Here is a 16,204-nt window from a genome sequence, read left to right on the forward strand (position 1 = left end):
GTGGTTTTGATTTGAATTTCCCTGATGGCTAATGATGATGAACATTTTTTCATGTGTCTGTTAGCCATTTGTATGTGTTCTTTGGAGAAGTGTCTGTTCATGTCTTCTGTCCATTTTTTGACTTGATTATTTGTTTTTTGGGTGTTGAGTTTGAGAAGTTCTTTATAGATCTTGGATACCAGCCCTTTATCTGTAGTGTTATTTGAGAATATCTTCTCCCATTCCGTGGGTTTCCTCTTTGTTTTGTTGACTGTTTCCTTTGCTGTGCAGAAGCTTTTTATCTTGATGAAGTCCCAAAAGTTCATTTTCGCTTTTGTTTCCCTTGCCTTTGGAGACATGTCTTGAAAGAAGTTGCTGTGGCCAATGTTGAAGAGGTTACTGCCTATGTTCCCCTCTAGGATTTTGATGGATTCCTGTCTCACATTGAGGTCTTTCATCCATTTAGAGTTCATCTTTGTGTATGGTGTTGGAGAATGGTCAAGTTTCATTCCTCTGTATATAGCTGTCCAATTTTCCCAGCACAATTTATTGAAGAGACTGTCTTTTTTCCATTGCATATTTTTTCCTGCTTTGTCGAAGATTAGTTGACCATGGAGTTGAGGGTCCATATGTGGGCTCTCTATTCTGTTCCACTGATCTATGTGTCTGTTTTTGTGCCAGTACCATGCTGTCTTGGTGATCACAACTTTGTAATATAGCTTGAGAACAGGCAACGTGATACCCAGCTTTGTTTTTCTTTTTTAACATTTCCTTGGCGATTTGGGGTCTTTTCTGGTTCTGTACAAATTTTAGGATTGTTTGTTCCAGCACTTTGAAAAATGCCATTGGTATTTTGATTGGGATGGCTTTGAAAGTATAGATTGCTCTGGGCAGCATAGACATTTTAACAATGTTTATTCTTCCAATCCATGAGCATGGAATATTTTTCCGTATTTTTGTGTCTTCTTCAATTTCTTTCATAAGTGTTCTGTAATTTCTAGAGTATAGATCCTTTACCTCTTTGGTTAGGTTTATTCCAAGGTATCTTATGGTTTTTTTTTTTTAAAGATTTTATTTATTTATTTGAGAGAGAGAATGAGATAGAGAGAGCATGAGAGGGGGAAGGGTCAGAGGGAGAAGCAGACTCCCTGCTGAACAGGGAACCTGATGCGGGACTCGATCCCGGGACTCCAGGATCATGACCTGAGCCGAAAGCAGTCGCTTAATCAACTGAGCCACCCAGGCGCCCGGTATCTTATGGTTTTTGGTGCTATTGTAAATGGAATCGATTCCCTAATTTACTCACCAACATTTGTCCACTACATTGTACAGCACCTTAGTTGATAAATATTTGTGAGTGAATGAATGAATGAGCCAATGAGCACAGCTTCTTTAAGAGCAGATAGGTTTGCTGCAGAAAAGAATCAGCCATGTCTCAAGACTAAGAAGTGGAAAATAAGTTTCTGTCTTGTTTGAAGGGAAGAAGCAATTTTCAAAAGTTTCTCTAGCCACTATTTCATGCTTCAAGAGGAGAGAGCTGGAAAAGTCATGCCCCCTCCCTCCCAGAGTTGTCTCAATGCTCCCACACCCAACTCTTTGACATAAATTCATTCATTCACTAATAATTTTAAAAAATCATTGACATAGTGTTAATATCAATCCCAGTACTGAGTGTTCTAGGTCCTAACATAATAAATTAGTTTTGATTATATAATGTATATAAATGAAATTCAATGATTCGCTATAATATCAGGATGAGAATATCATGATCTAAAATATATAAATGTCAGCATTATATGTAATACAGCTTACTTTAGAAAAGTCATCAATGGCCAGTACTTTGTTTGATATTTCATACATCTCACCCCTCCTGAAATATATATCAGCATCCATGGGCTTGCACTTAATTGCCTGGGTATAGTTTAGAATTGCTAAAGTAATGTCTTTTCTTCTCCTGAAAATTTCCGCCTTTGACAAATATGCCTCTAAAGAAAATTAAAAAGGTAAAATTTAGTGTTACGGTCCTTTTATTAACTATGAAAATTTTAATCCCTCTCCCTCTAAAAATGTAGTCTTAGAGTGATGTTTCTCTATTATACTTTCTTAACCATTTCATTTAAGGGTTTTTTTTTTTCTACTTCAACAATGCAGAACTTGCTCTCAAAGTCTGATAAATACTCATTACTGTTAAAAGTATTTTCAATTTCAATCCTAAGTAACAAAAATTACCTTTTACCTTTTTGTATATCTGAAGTGTTTCATACTCTTTTAATGTTTATAGTAAAACAAAATTGTATGGACTTTGGCAGAAATAGGCATAGATCAAAAAATATTTATGAAGCTCAAGTTATATTCTAGGGGTATGTTGTGTATGCTGGGGATACAAAGATGAATGTGACATTTTCTCATTCCCAAAAGGTTCTATGTTTCTGGGTTCCATTCAAGCTGGTTAGAGGATGGTACATAAAGGCAAATGTACAGATCCCATCCAAGAAGTCACGGAACACTACAATGCTTCAGGGATTTGTAGTCAAGAAAAGCTTTATGAATCATGTCTATAACTAAAATTTTTAAGTTCATATCCTTCTTGTGGGATGAGCAGTAGGAACAAATTTATTGTAATGTACACAAGGACATTAGCCTTTCAAAGCATGATGAGTATTTTGGAAATAGTATAGGATCATACAAGTCCAATATATACAATATCAAGAGTAAATTTAACTTTTAAAAGCTACAACCATTTTTGGAGACTTATATCTATTAACTTATATATCTTTATAACACCACTAAATGACCAAAGCTTAGGTAAAGATATAAGTAATATAAACACGCAGACAACCCACCTGCATTATTTTTATTATATTTATTTATATAATTCAAATCATCCAAAGCTTCATTAATTTTGTCTTGGAAAAGATAAATGAAATGTCGGTGCCAATAGGCATTGAGAAACAATGGCTCCAAAAATATAGCCTAGAAAATATATGTATATAAATTCAATTAAAGTTGTTTTATTAAAGGAAAATATCCTATCAAATAAATTTTGCAAACACTATTGATCCAAGTGGCTTTCTATGTATATAATATAAAATGATACTTCCCAATCTGACAAAATGTAGTGTTTTTAATATCAGTTATTGAAAATGCCAATAATTATAGTTTCACAATCCCACATGTATACTGCAAATATTCATGGTTCAAAATTCTAGTAGAAATTATTATATAAATTATTACATAGATAGAATTATAATTATAAATATAAGTATAAATTGTTAGTATTGTTATTCTGATTAAATAAAACTTACTTCCTGTAGATCTTTCATGGCACTCTGTAACTTTCCCAGTTTCCTATAAATAGCTCCACGCCTACAATATGCAAATGCAGGATATTTTTTCTTATCATTTATTTCTTTAGTCAAGATCTCCACTTCGGATTCATAATGTTTAATAACTTCTGGAGAAAGACTAGACTTCAAAGAATCACTCAATTCTATTTTTGGTGGTTCTTTCATTCCTTCAGACAAGCCTTCATGGATAGATATTTTAATAACTTTCTTTTCTGTGGTTGTCTTCTGATGTTTATGATAAGAGAACATATCAAGAGCCCATGTTCGAAGGTCACAATTTTCTGGAATTCCTCCCTTACTTTGGACAAATTCATCAAAATTTAAACACATAGGTAGACTGGGACAAGGAATTTTACGTTCATATAATGGAACTTTGAGTAAATATTTCTTCTGTCCAGGAAGGATTCCATGAGATGTTGATCTGGTTATTAAAAGAGTGATTTTTTAAATTACAGAAATATAATTATTTTTATAATCAATAAATCAACTCAGCCACACATGAAATTACTATTTCTCTATTATTAATATAAAATTACATGCTATTTTTATGCAAACCAAGTCCTCCCGTTCATCAAAACTGTAACACCATATGAAGAATCTACACAGAAACTCTATAGAGTTTATTAAAGCAGACGATTGTTATCTAAAGATGTAGCCTTCTTACAATACTGAAATAAGGTGTTGATGCTCCTTTCAGATTTAATTTATACCCCTGCCCCCAACCAGAGAAATTACAATGGGGAATTGAAGAGGTAAACTGATGTAAGAAAGGAAATGCCATCCAAGAGGTTGGAGAGCACAGGAACTTGAGAAAATGGGAAGAAGGAAAGATTTGACTAGACAGTAAACTACTAAATTAACATCCCAGACTTCACCCTTCTTTAGTAGACTATGAAATTAGAGAATACCTAATATGCTTTCAATGGACATTTCCACCTCCACATTCATCTCTACCCGTCTCTACTTTGCCCTCTGCCCAGGGGACTAATCTGTACAGATTACATCCATAAGATCCCTTATTCTCTGTCTTCTAATGGGGTATGTCCAATTAGAAATCCCAAAGAGGTAAGTAGGAGAGTGAAATCAAGGTATTTATTCCTCTGGTTCCCTCCTGAAGGGTTGCCTGAAACTGGCTATGATCCTTGACCAAAGATCAAATGACCAAAGATCACTACTTTTTTTAAGGAAACCCTTTCTACACAATTCCTCTTGAAAGTTCTGGTAATCACTCCTACTTTTTGTCCTCTCAGCCTTAGGAGTAGATAATGGCTCTGTTATTTTTAGCCCTAGGATACTACATTATCATTTTTGGTTTCCCTGCCCTGACATCTTTGTAAATTGTCTTTTTATTATACTTTCCTAGAATTATCCTAAATTGAGAGTGCTCTTTACTGGCACCCTGACTGATAAAATAATTGGTACCAGAGGTAGACTCAGGAAATACACACACAGAAGGATCCTAGGATAAACTTCTTGCCAGGATCAAATAGGACACAAATAATCCATGGTATGTGGTGCTATCGAAGCTCCTCAAATTATCACCAATGTTAGCAGGGGATGGTGTTCAGGTGGAAGGCAAGGTATCAGGAAATCAAATAGCTACCACTTAGTCATGAGGATAATAGCAATGATTATAAAAATTGTGGAATCATTTTACTTCAGACCAAAAGAGAAGAACAGTACCTATTAAATACCCAAATTCCCTAAACCTTGTATACCAAGGTAATGAAGCTACTAGGAAAGGAGTAGGAAACTGAAATATAGGATGTGAATATTTGAGCAAGCATAAATGAGCCTGACAATTTTGAATCTCCAAATTCCACTCATCTTCTCTTAACAGAAGAGACTGGTTGAGGGACTGTCAGATTCCCCAGTCTGAGAGACTAAACCTCTCCTGTATAGATATCTTTCAGTGAGTACACTGAGACATTGCTTCATATGGTATATTACATTTAATTTAAGCACTCCCCAAAATCACTCAGCTGTGACCTCCTGAACCCTTTCATGGAGTTACAACTACCACCGATCCGCCTCCTGCATACCTCCTCCGCATAGGTGGCCTTGGATCAGTGGCTGCTAACCCTAACCAGTGCAGCCTTGCTAGAACTTCCAAATATACTCTGAGTGATCCCCCAACTTTAGCATCAGTCACCTGGAAGACTCGTTAAATACACATTTCTGGTGTAGATTTCTAGTGAGATTTGGTGGACAGAATTTTTTTAAAGATTTATTTATTTATTTATTTGAGAAAGAGAGAGAGCAAGGGAAGGGGTAGAGAGGGAGAGTATCCAAGCACACTCCTGAGTGCAGAGCCCAATGTGGGGCATGATCTCAAGACCCATGAGATCAGGACCTGAGCCACAACCAAGAGTGCGATGCCTAACCAACTGAGCCACATAGGTGCTCCAGACAGAATTTGAGGTTATAGGGATCTGTGGCAATAACTAAATGACTGCCAAGTCCTCAGAAAATAAGGTAGATGGGCAGCCTGCTAAGGTGTTCTTTGACTTACACAGATGAAAAACTTTTAGGTCTTCTGGGCATAAGCCTAACCAACTATAGTGGGGTTTTACAACCTCTTACGCAGCTCTCAGACCTCAGCCAGTTCATATCTAAAACCTCTCAGCCGACAGGAAGGCCAGACCAGGTCCCGCTGAGGAAGGATCTTGCAATGTGGCCTTGATGTATTTAAGGAATTTTCCCCAAAAGTTTCCAGAGGTCTAGGAAAGAGGAAACACCCAAACCTCCTGGGAATTATTAGATACCCTAAACTTATGCTGATCCACAGATACCCATTGTGGATGCCACTGAAGTCCACAGACAAATTAGGGAATTATGATGGTCAAGTGATATAAAAAATCTTGGCCTGAAACCATCTAACAGAATCTAGTGAGACATGGACCCATTCTGAGATAATTTCCCTAGTCCCAGAATGTGTAGTAGGAATGAATCAACTTCATAACTGCATAAACTATATACTGAAGAAGATAATAGTAGTAAGGATCAAGTGGAAATCTCTATAACTGCCCCATTCCATCCTATACCACCATCCACCAAGATAGTATATCAAAAGCAATACCAGACCATCAGGGAAATTACGGATTAACAGCACAAGGAAAATATGTCATCTCCTGCTTGTGGGGGAAATAAATTCTGCCTCTCTTGGGGGTGTAGCAGTGGCAAGATGGGCCAAGAAAATCAGAACTGAGACTACAGATTCACTTTCAGGAGCTAGTCAAGTTTGGAAGCTTTGATAGTGGAAGTCAGGACCATGGCCTGACTTATTCTAGAAAGGGAAGAAGGCAATGCATTCACAGAAATAGGAGAGCCAATAGCAAAAGGGCTGGCCTGGATCTCAGATCAAGTATGTTACTCAATCCTGGAAGACAGAACATTTGCAGAGATCCGAGAGGCTAACAATTCATAGAAGTCCAGGTCAGAGAGAAGGCAATGAGTACAAGGGAGTCAAGGTGGGCCAGGAGCCATTAACAAACACAGCTTCCTGCCACATCAGTGAGCTGCCAAAGAAGGTCTCTGCTAGTCGCTGACTGGCTGGTCCACCAATACTGGGATCAGAGACCAAAGCAGAGAGAAACTTCCAGAGAAATGGTGAAGCAACAAAGTTACTGCAGACATATGGCATCCTGCCATGACCTAGATGAGGGGCCAGGCAACAGGGATAACCTATAGTAAGGGGACTGACAGAAAATGCATGGGTCTGGGTTTAGCTCAAATAGACTTTGGCAGGAGTTACTTTCCACAGTCAAGCTTTAACTTGATATATGAGTACATACATAGTCTGTTTTTAACCATTTAAGGGAGCCAGCAAGAATGAGGATGATTAAACAAGCTTAAAGGTCAGATATAAAACGGTAAGAAGGATAATTCTGTTTTAACCACAATAAGATTAGTGAAAAAAGATCTCAAACTATAGGAATAAAATTATCTTTTAAAGTTTCTCCATAAACTTGTTTTAAAAATAACAGTTTTTTCATAGCTACACTTTTACGCTAAATTAGTTTAGATTAAGATTTTTTTTAAAAGTAGTTAGGGAAGCTGTACTAATATATTATCCTAGACAAATACTCCCGTGGTTTGTTTTACTGCCTCCACCAAAAGGTGCATCCTATTACACCTGTTGGCAATATATACAAATATCAAATTCAGTTGTTAAAAGGCAAATAAATCTCTTTATAATCAAAGTGATAAAGAATCAGAATGAAGTAAAATACCACACAAAAATAGTGCTTCACCTGCTTATATCCTTTAGAGAGACAGAGTCACTTAGGTCATGGCCAAAATGGTGCAGTGTTTTATCCTCTCTAGGACAGTAAAGATTCATATGCCTTGAAATCAGCAAATATATCAAAAATGTATAAGCAAATTTCTGGTTCTTATCAAAAACATTTGCCAACTTAAGAAAAACCTATCTGAAGTCTTCTAAAGATGAGCTAACAAAAACAGCTCCACACTTTTGTTGCAGGGAAAACTCAAGCATAAGTAGCGTGTAGGGTACTCAGGACTTGAATGGCATCCTCCCCTAGGGTCGGTCTCTGTTCCATCATGCTTACATAGGTTGTTCCCAAGTCTTTTCAGGGACAATAAGTCACCACATACCAAAACATCATTAATTTAACCGTTTTTCAGAACCAGCAAGTCTTTATAATAATGAAGTAAACAAAAACACTTATGACTCTCTTATCAACAGGAAAGTCTTTACTTTTCAAAAAGGCATAAATTTAATGAATTCTTTGTCATCTGAGGATATCTAGAGAAATAAAGCCCAGAGCTTTTTGCAAACTATTTTGCACAACCCTTCAGTTATAAGAAAGTTATACCCTGAACACTTAAATATGAGCATACCTGGAACTTCAGTTGCTGTCATCTTAGGTCCTTGCACGTTTTTTTAAGATTTATTTATTTACTTTAGAGAGATCAAGAAAACAGGGCAAGGGGCAAAGGGTGAGAGAGACTCTTAAGAGACTCTTAAGCTGGGGCGCCTGGGTGGCTCAGTCATTAAGTGTCTGCCTTCGGCTCAGGTCATGATCCCAGGGTTCTGGGATCTAGTCCCACATCAGGCTCCCTGCTCTGCGGGAAGCCTGCTTCTCCCTCTCCCACTCCCCCTGCTTGTGTTCCCTCTCTTGCTGTCTCTCTCTGTCAAATAAATAAACAAAATCTTAAAAAAAAAAAAAAAGAGAGACTCTTAAGCTAAGTGGTGAGCCCAACACCGGGCTCCATCTCACGCCCCTGAAATCATGACCTGAGCAGAAATCAAGAGCTGGATGCTCAAAAAACTGAGCCACTCAGGTGCCCCATGTCCTTACACATTTTTAAACATGCTAGATACTATTACTTCTAAGTAAGGAGAAAAATTATTTCTATATGTTGATCCCTGAATAAGGGCTCACACAACATAAAAAAACAGTTTGTCTATCTAGATTACTCAATTCATTAAGTCCAAATCTAAAAACAGTTAAATCTCAGCAATCTATTTCAACTTCTGAATGGGTGATATTTGTTTGGAGCAGAGGTTGTTTTTTTGTATTGAAAGATTTCATTTAACTATCAAATTGACTTAGTTTTACTTCATGTCCTTAAGTCAGCCCCAACTTTAAAATATAGTTTAAACCAGTCATATATTTATACTATTGAATATCCATATATTAAAAAGGAAGGGATTCTCCTTTAGCTAAGACTTTAACATATTTTCAGTGCTGAATAAAATAATAACTTCAGTTAGTGAAATTATAAGATTAAGACCAAAACCACAATACATTTCGTGAACTATAACAATTATTGATTAAACAAGACCTTTTAAGAACTTTTGGAGACTTGGCTAATTCATCATACACGGCTGTAAGTTTATTGTGCTTCAATCTTTTCTTCAGTCTTATCTTCTTTTTCTTGGGATAAACAATATAACTAATGCCAGCTTTTTTAGATGCTTCAATGAGAGAGAGAGACAGATCTCTCAAACTCCTTTTCTCCTGCATGTTATCTAAGATGGTATCTATATTTTCTTTCTCAGAGGGTTCCTCAGTTTCATTTTGCTGAGTCATCCAATGCTCCAACTGCTTTGCTTTCTGAAATATCATGTCTTTTATATTGCTTTGCATGTCATCCTTAATCTTTATTGGAGCTGTGGCCTCCTCTTTCTTCAATTCAACTGCAGATTTTACTCTCTTATTAGCAAGGAAACAAAGATAGAAAAACTTAAAATCAAGCTAGTTGCTATATGTTTTAAACTAATTCAGTTATAATTATTATTAATGTAGTTTGAAAATTTTAAATTGTATTCTTAATGTTTTTCAAAGTCAGCTTATAAAGTTAATAGTAAGTTGGTTAAAGCAAAGTACAATAATTTGGTTATGTGACATTTTGTTAGCTACATAAAAATAACACTATAAAGTAGATATGCATTAACTGTGATTTTATATATTCTTAATTAAAAGACAATGCTTTTTACATATGCAAATAAAGTACATACTCTACTTTTATTCTTAATGAAAAAGAAATTGGTAGAATGGGTAAAAACTATTAAAATGCCTTATCCTATAAAACCAATTTGTGAGTCTATTTTCAAAAGCACTTTAACAACACTGAATTTCTATACAGTAGTATTCAAGTATCCTCTACAATAATTTAATTCAATATTTATAAGCTTAAGAATAGAATTCCAGCCTAATATTTTTATCTAATCATCAGAGAATCAACTTAACTTTTAATAATAACATCAATATTATAATGTACTAATAATTATAAATAATTTGCAGTAACTATGCATTAGTACTTGAAATTCTAACAACTCATTATTAATAAAAGAGATTAGTTCCAATCCTTTGATATAACATTTCCAGCTTATTGAGCCATTGTCACTAAATTAACTGCATTTAAGTTTGCTAATAAATAATCATTTGTTATACAAATGTTTTTCTTTATAGTGAAGTTAGGCTCAAATTCCAAACATAACAATTTCACACAAGCTAGTTGTATTCTTTAAGATGTACTAAAGTACAATAGAGATATTGACCCTCATAACTTATCATACTTCCCCCATCTCAAGAAACTATATGTAACTCATTATATAATTAAAAGAGAATAGGGTAATACATAGACTATAGAATATATGTATGTATAATATAGGTATATATCAAGAAATATAGGCACAGGGGTGCCTGGGTGGCTCAGGCGTTAAGCTTCTGCCTTCGGCTCAGGTCATGATCCCAGGGTCCTGGGATCCAGCCCCACATCGGGCTCCCTGCTCAGTGGGAGGCCTGCTTCTCCCTCTCCCACTCCCACTGCTTGTGTTCCCCCTCTCGCTGTGTTTCTCTCTGTCAAATAAATAAATAAAATCTTTAAAAAAAAAGAAATATAGGCACATATGTATGTAGGTGTGAGATATATATATAGAGAGAGAGAGAGTGCGCGCTGAGGAAAACACGTGCCTGAAAAAAAAGGCGTGATATATATATCTCAGGAAAACATGTGCCTGAAAAAAAAGTAGAACATAAGATACTCATACTCCCCACTTGCTGACTAGATATGAATTACACGAAGAGGCCATATGCAGCACTGTCGAACACTTGGGAAGGAATCACTGACAGAATCTATAATTATAAAGCAGAGCTGCCAGAACAGGCTTGGGGTTCTTTCCCACTTTTACTGAAATATTATTGACACATAACATATGTAAGTTTAAGGTATACAGTGTGATGATATGATACATGTATATATTGTGAAATGATTACTACAATAAGGTTAGTTAACACTTCCACCCCCTCACATAATTACCATTGTTTTTGTGTGGTGATAGCATTTAAGATCTATTCTCTTAACAACTTTCAAGTATATACAGTATTGTTAGTTATAGTCACCATGCTGTACATTAGAACCCTAGAATTTATGTATCCTATAACTGGAAGTTTATACCTTCTGACCAACATCTCAATCCTCTCCTCTCCATTGTAGCCCCACTGTCTACTCTATGTTTCTGTAAGTTCTGCTTTTTTAGATTCCTCATATAAATGAGAACAGACAGTATTTCTCTTTCTCTGTCATGTTGCATAATGTCCCAAAAGGGGTTACTTACAAAAGGTAAAATTTCCTTCTTTTTTATAGTTAATATTCCATTATTTATATATGTGTATATATGTATGTATATGTGTACACACACACACACACACACTGCAAGAAAAGAAAACTGCAGCCCAACATCCCTGATTAATACAAATGGAAAATACTCAAAAAAATACTAGCAAACTGAATTCAACAGCACATGAAAAAGATCATACAACATGATCATGTGGGATTTATCCCTCAGATGCAAAGATGATTCAACATACACAAATCAATAAATGTGACATACCATATTAACAGAATGAAAGATAAAGACCATGTATGATTGTTTCAATAGACATAGATAAAGCATTTGACAAAATTCAACATTCTCTCATGATAAAAACTCTCAATAGATTTGGTATAGAAGGAACATACCTCAACATAATAAAGTCCATGTATGATAAACCCACAGCTAATATCATGATCAACAGTAAAAGACTGAAAACTTTCCTGCTAAGATCAGGAACAAGACAAGAATACTCACTCTTGCTCTTAGTACTGGAAGTCTTAGCCAAAGCAATCTGGAAAACAGGCATCCAAATTAGAAAGAAAGTAGTAGGGCGCCTGGGTGGCTCAGTCGTTAAGCGTCTGCCTTCGGCTCAGGTCATGATCCCAGGGTCCTGGGATCGAGTCCCGCATCGGGCTCCCTGCTCCGCGGGAAGCCTGCTTCTCCCTCTCCCACTCCCCCTGCTTGTGTTCCTGCTCTCACTATGTCTCTCTCTGTCAAATAAATAAATAAAATCTTAAAAAAGAAAGAAAGTAGTAAAATTGTCTCTGACTATTTTATTTGCAGATGACATAATCTTATATAGACAAAACTCCAAAGGCTCCAGTGAAAAACTGTTAGAACTAATTAATGAATTCAGTAAACTTGTAGGTTACAAAATCAACATACAAAAGTCAATTGCATTTCTGTACACTAACAATGAATTATCTGAAAAAGAAATAAAGTAATTCCATTTATAATAGCATCAAAAATAATAAAATTAGTTAGGAATAAATTTATTCAAAGAGGTGAAGCATTTGTATACTGAAAATTAAAATACAATGATGAAAGAAACTGAAGAAGACACAAATAAATGAAAGATATTTCATGCTCATAAATCAGAAAAATTAGTATTTTAAAATGTCCACATTACCAAAGCCATTAATAGATTCAATACAATCCCTACCAAAATTCCAATGTCACTTTTCACAGAAATAGCAAAAATAATCCTAAAATTCATATGGAACCACAAAAGACCCTGAATAATCAAAGCACTCCTGAGAAAGAAGAACAAAGATGGAGGCTTCACAATTCCAGAATTTGAACTTTATTACGAAACTACAGTAGTCAAAACTGTATGGTACTGGCATAAAAACAAACACATAGACAAATGGAACAGAATCAACAGTCCAGAAATATCCCATGCATATATGGTCAACTAATATTTGACAAAGAAGCCAAAATATTCAATGAGGAAATGACCATCTCCAATAAATTATGTTGAGAAAACTAGATATTCATATGCAAAAGAATGAAATTTCCTATCTTACACTACTCACAAAAATTAAAGATTTAAATTTTAATTCTTAAAAAATAAAACTACTAGAAGTAAACATAAGGGGAAAAAAAGAAAACATAAGGAAAAGCTATTTCATATTGGCCTTAGTAATAACTTTTTTGGCTATGACACTTAAAGTACAAACAATAAAAGCAAAAATAAACAAGTGGGACTACATCAAACTAAAAAGCTTCTGCACAGCAAAATAAACAATCAGCAAAATGAAAAAACAACCTATAAAATGGGAAAAATATTTGCAAACCATCTATCTGATAAGGGGTTAATATCCAAAGTATATAAGGAATTCTTATAACTCAATAGGAAAAAAAACCAAAAAATCCAATTAAAAAATGACCAGAGCAACTGAATAGGGATTTTTTTCCAAAGACATACAAATGGTCAATGGGTTCATAAAAAGATGAACCAGCTCTGCTCTCTGCTCTTGCTCTCCCTTGCTATCTCTTGCTATCTCTGTCTGTCTCTCTCTCAAATAAATAAAGTTAAAAAAAAAAAAAACCCACGCAATGAGATATCACCTTAAACCTGTTAGGATGGCTATTATAGGGAGGGTTTCCCATCCAAGATGACAGCATAGCAAGACCCTGAACTCACTTCCTCCACAGAACACACCAAATTATACCTCTTTTTTTTTTTTTTTTAAGATTTTATTTATTTACTTGACAGAGAGAGACACAGTGAGAGAGGGAACACAAGCAGAGGGAGTGGGAGAGGGAGACGCAGGCTTCCCGCTGAGCAGGGAGCCTGATAATGGAGCTTAATCCCAGGACCCTGGGATCATGACCTGAGCTGAAGGCAGACGCTTAACAACTGAGCCACCCAGGTGCCCCCCCAAATGATACCTTTTTACAGAACAATTTCTCCTGAAGAACTGAGGGCCATCTGAACAGCTTCTGAACAATCAAAGATAGAATGACAAAAAAAGAACAGCAAGAGAGATGGAGACATGGTAACAGAGGGAACCTCCACCCCTGATCCTGCAAACAGCAGTGGGGAGGGATAGTACTGAGGAACTGGAAACAGATTCATCTATCCTTGGACACAGAAAAAAAGCCATGGTTTAAAAGAACAACTAGCATATAAAAGAGACAACACTGGAACTCTGCCAAATGGAGGAGGAGCGTTGGGAAGCTCTCCAGTCAGAGGAACTAGAGAACAACACAGTTTACATCCATCCTCCATCTTAAAAGCCTAGACAGGAGCAGGGTCTGGATACCATAACTGGTGGGTCCAGTCATCACAGTAAGCTTATTACCTCATAAGCCCAGAGTCCACAAGTCCACACCAGCCCCTGTGGTGCTGGGGCACAGAAAATAAACCAAGATTCTTGTTTGTTTCTTTTAGTTTTTTTTTTAATTTTTCATTAATTTTTTTAGTACTTTTTATTTGTCTTGTTTTGCTTTTATTTTTGTCCTTCTGGGGTTTTTTCTTTTTTCTTCTTTTTTCCTTCTTTTCTCTTTTTCCTTTTTTCTTTTGTTATTTTATTATTATTTTCTTCTTTCTGTAAAAAGCCATGGTTTAAAAGAGCAACTGACATGTACAGCCACGGATCCAGCCAGCCAGCAAAAGCCACCAAGCACACACAGTCAACACAGGGGACACTGTACACAAGACCATTCCCTCAAATTTAGGAGAAGTAGCTGTTCCATCTAGTCCATAGAAACAAAGGCAGAAAGTCAAGCAATATGGGGAGACAGAGGAATATGCTCCAAAAGAAAGAACAAGAAAAAAACCTCAGAAAAAAATAAATAAATGAAACAGAGATGAGCAATATGCCTGATAAAGAATTTAAAGTAATGATCCTTAAGTACTCACTGGGCTGGACAAAAGAGTGGAAGAACTCAATGAAATATTCAATAAAGAGATAGAAAATATAAAAAAAGAACCAATTAGAGTTGAAGAATACAATAATGGAAATAAAAAACATCGTAGAGGAAATCAACAGTAGATTAGAAGATGCAGAAGAATGTATCAGTGATCTGGAAGACAGGGTAATGGAAAGCATTCAAGATGAAAAGCAAAAAGAGAAAAGAATTTTCAAAAATGAGGATAGATTAAGAGATCTCTTGGACAACCTCAAGCAAACAAACATTCACATGATAGGGGTCCCAGAAGCAGAAGAAGAGAGAGAAAGGTGTAGAAAACTTATTTGAAGAAATAATAACTGAAAACTCCCCTAACCTAGGGAGGGAAATAGACATCCAAGTCCAAGAGGCACAGAGAGTTCCAAACAAGATGAACCCAAGGAGGTCCACACCACAGCACATAATAATTAAAATGTCAAAGATTAAAGATAAAAAGAGAATCTTAAAAGCAGCAAGACAGAAACAAAAAGTTACCAACAGGAGAAAACCTATATGGCTATCACCTGATTTTTCAGCAGAAACTTTGCAGGCCTGAAGAAAGTGGCGTAATACATTCAAAGTGCTGAAAGGAAAAAACCTATAACCAAGAATACTCTACCCCCACAAAGTTATCATTCAGATTTAAAGGAAAGATAAAGAGTTTCCTAGACAAACGAAAGATAAAGGACTTTATCACCACTAAACCATCCTTGCGAGAAATGCTAAAGGGACTTCTTTAAGTGGAACAGAAATGGCCAGAATTAGACATAGGAAAATTATGAATAAAAAGATGTAAAATATGGCAACATATGCATAAAATGTGGAGGTGGGAGTAAAAAGGGAAAAGAAAGAAGTTATTTTTCTTTTTCTGTTTTTTGTTTGTTTTTCAGAATGTCCTTGAACTTAAAAGGCCATCAAATTTGTATAGACTGCTATTTACTTTGGGTGTTATATATGAACCTATAGGTAACCACAAACCCAAAACCTATGACAGATACACAAAAAATAAAGAGGTAGAATGGCTATTATAAAAAAGACAAGAGACATCCAGTGTTGGCAAAGCTATGGGGAAAAGGGAACCTTGTGCACTCTTGATGGAAATGTAAATTGGTGCAGTCACTACAGAAAACAGTATGGAGTTTCAAAGAATTAAAAATAGAACTACCCTAGATCTAATCCCACTTCTGGGAATATACCCAAAGGAAATGAAATCAGGATTTTGAAGAGATATCTTCACTCCCTTATTCCTTACAGCATTAGTCACAATAGCTAAGATATAGAAACAACCTAAGTGCTCATCAATGGATGAATGGATAAAGAAAATGTCATATATATATACATATATATATATGTA

The 16,204-nt window shown here is 35.7% G+C and overlaps 1 protein-coding gene across 1 annotated transcript in view; it reads right to left on the bottom strand.

The window, feature by feature from the left end:
* TTC6 (tetratricopeptide repeat domain 6) overlaps positions 1–16,204 on the bottom strand; it is a 180,551-nt gene that overhangs the window by 55,755 nt on the left and 108,592 nt on the right. The window contains exons 10-13 of the mRNA XM_081829680.1: positions 9,138–9,508; positions 3,285–3,747; positions 2,823–2,952; positions 1,792–1,964 (exon numbers count right to left, since the gene is read on the bottom strand). Coding sequence (XP_081685806.1) covers positions 1,792–1,964; positions 2,823–2,952; positions 3,285–3,747; positions 9,138–9,508 — 1,137 coding nt within the window. The remainder of the gene's footprint in view (positions 1–1,791; positions 1,965–2,822; positions 2,953–3,284; positions 3,748–9,137; positions 9,509–16,204) is intronic.

This window comes from Leptonychotes weddellii, chromosome 9 (assembly GCF_054177405.1).
Source record: "Leptonychotes weddellii isolate Sample4059 chromosome 9, ASM5417740v2, whole genome shotgun sequence".
Lineage (NCBI taxonomy): Eukaryota > Metazoa > Chordata > Mammalia > Carnivora > Phocidae > Leptonychotes > Leptonychotes weddellii.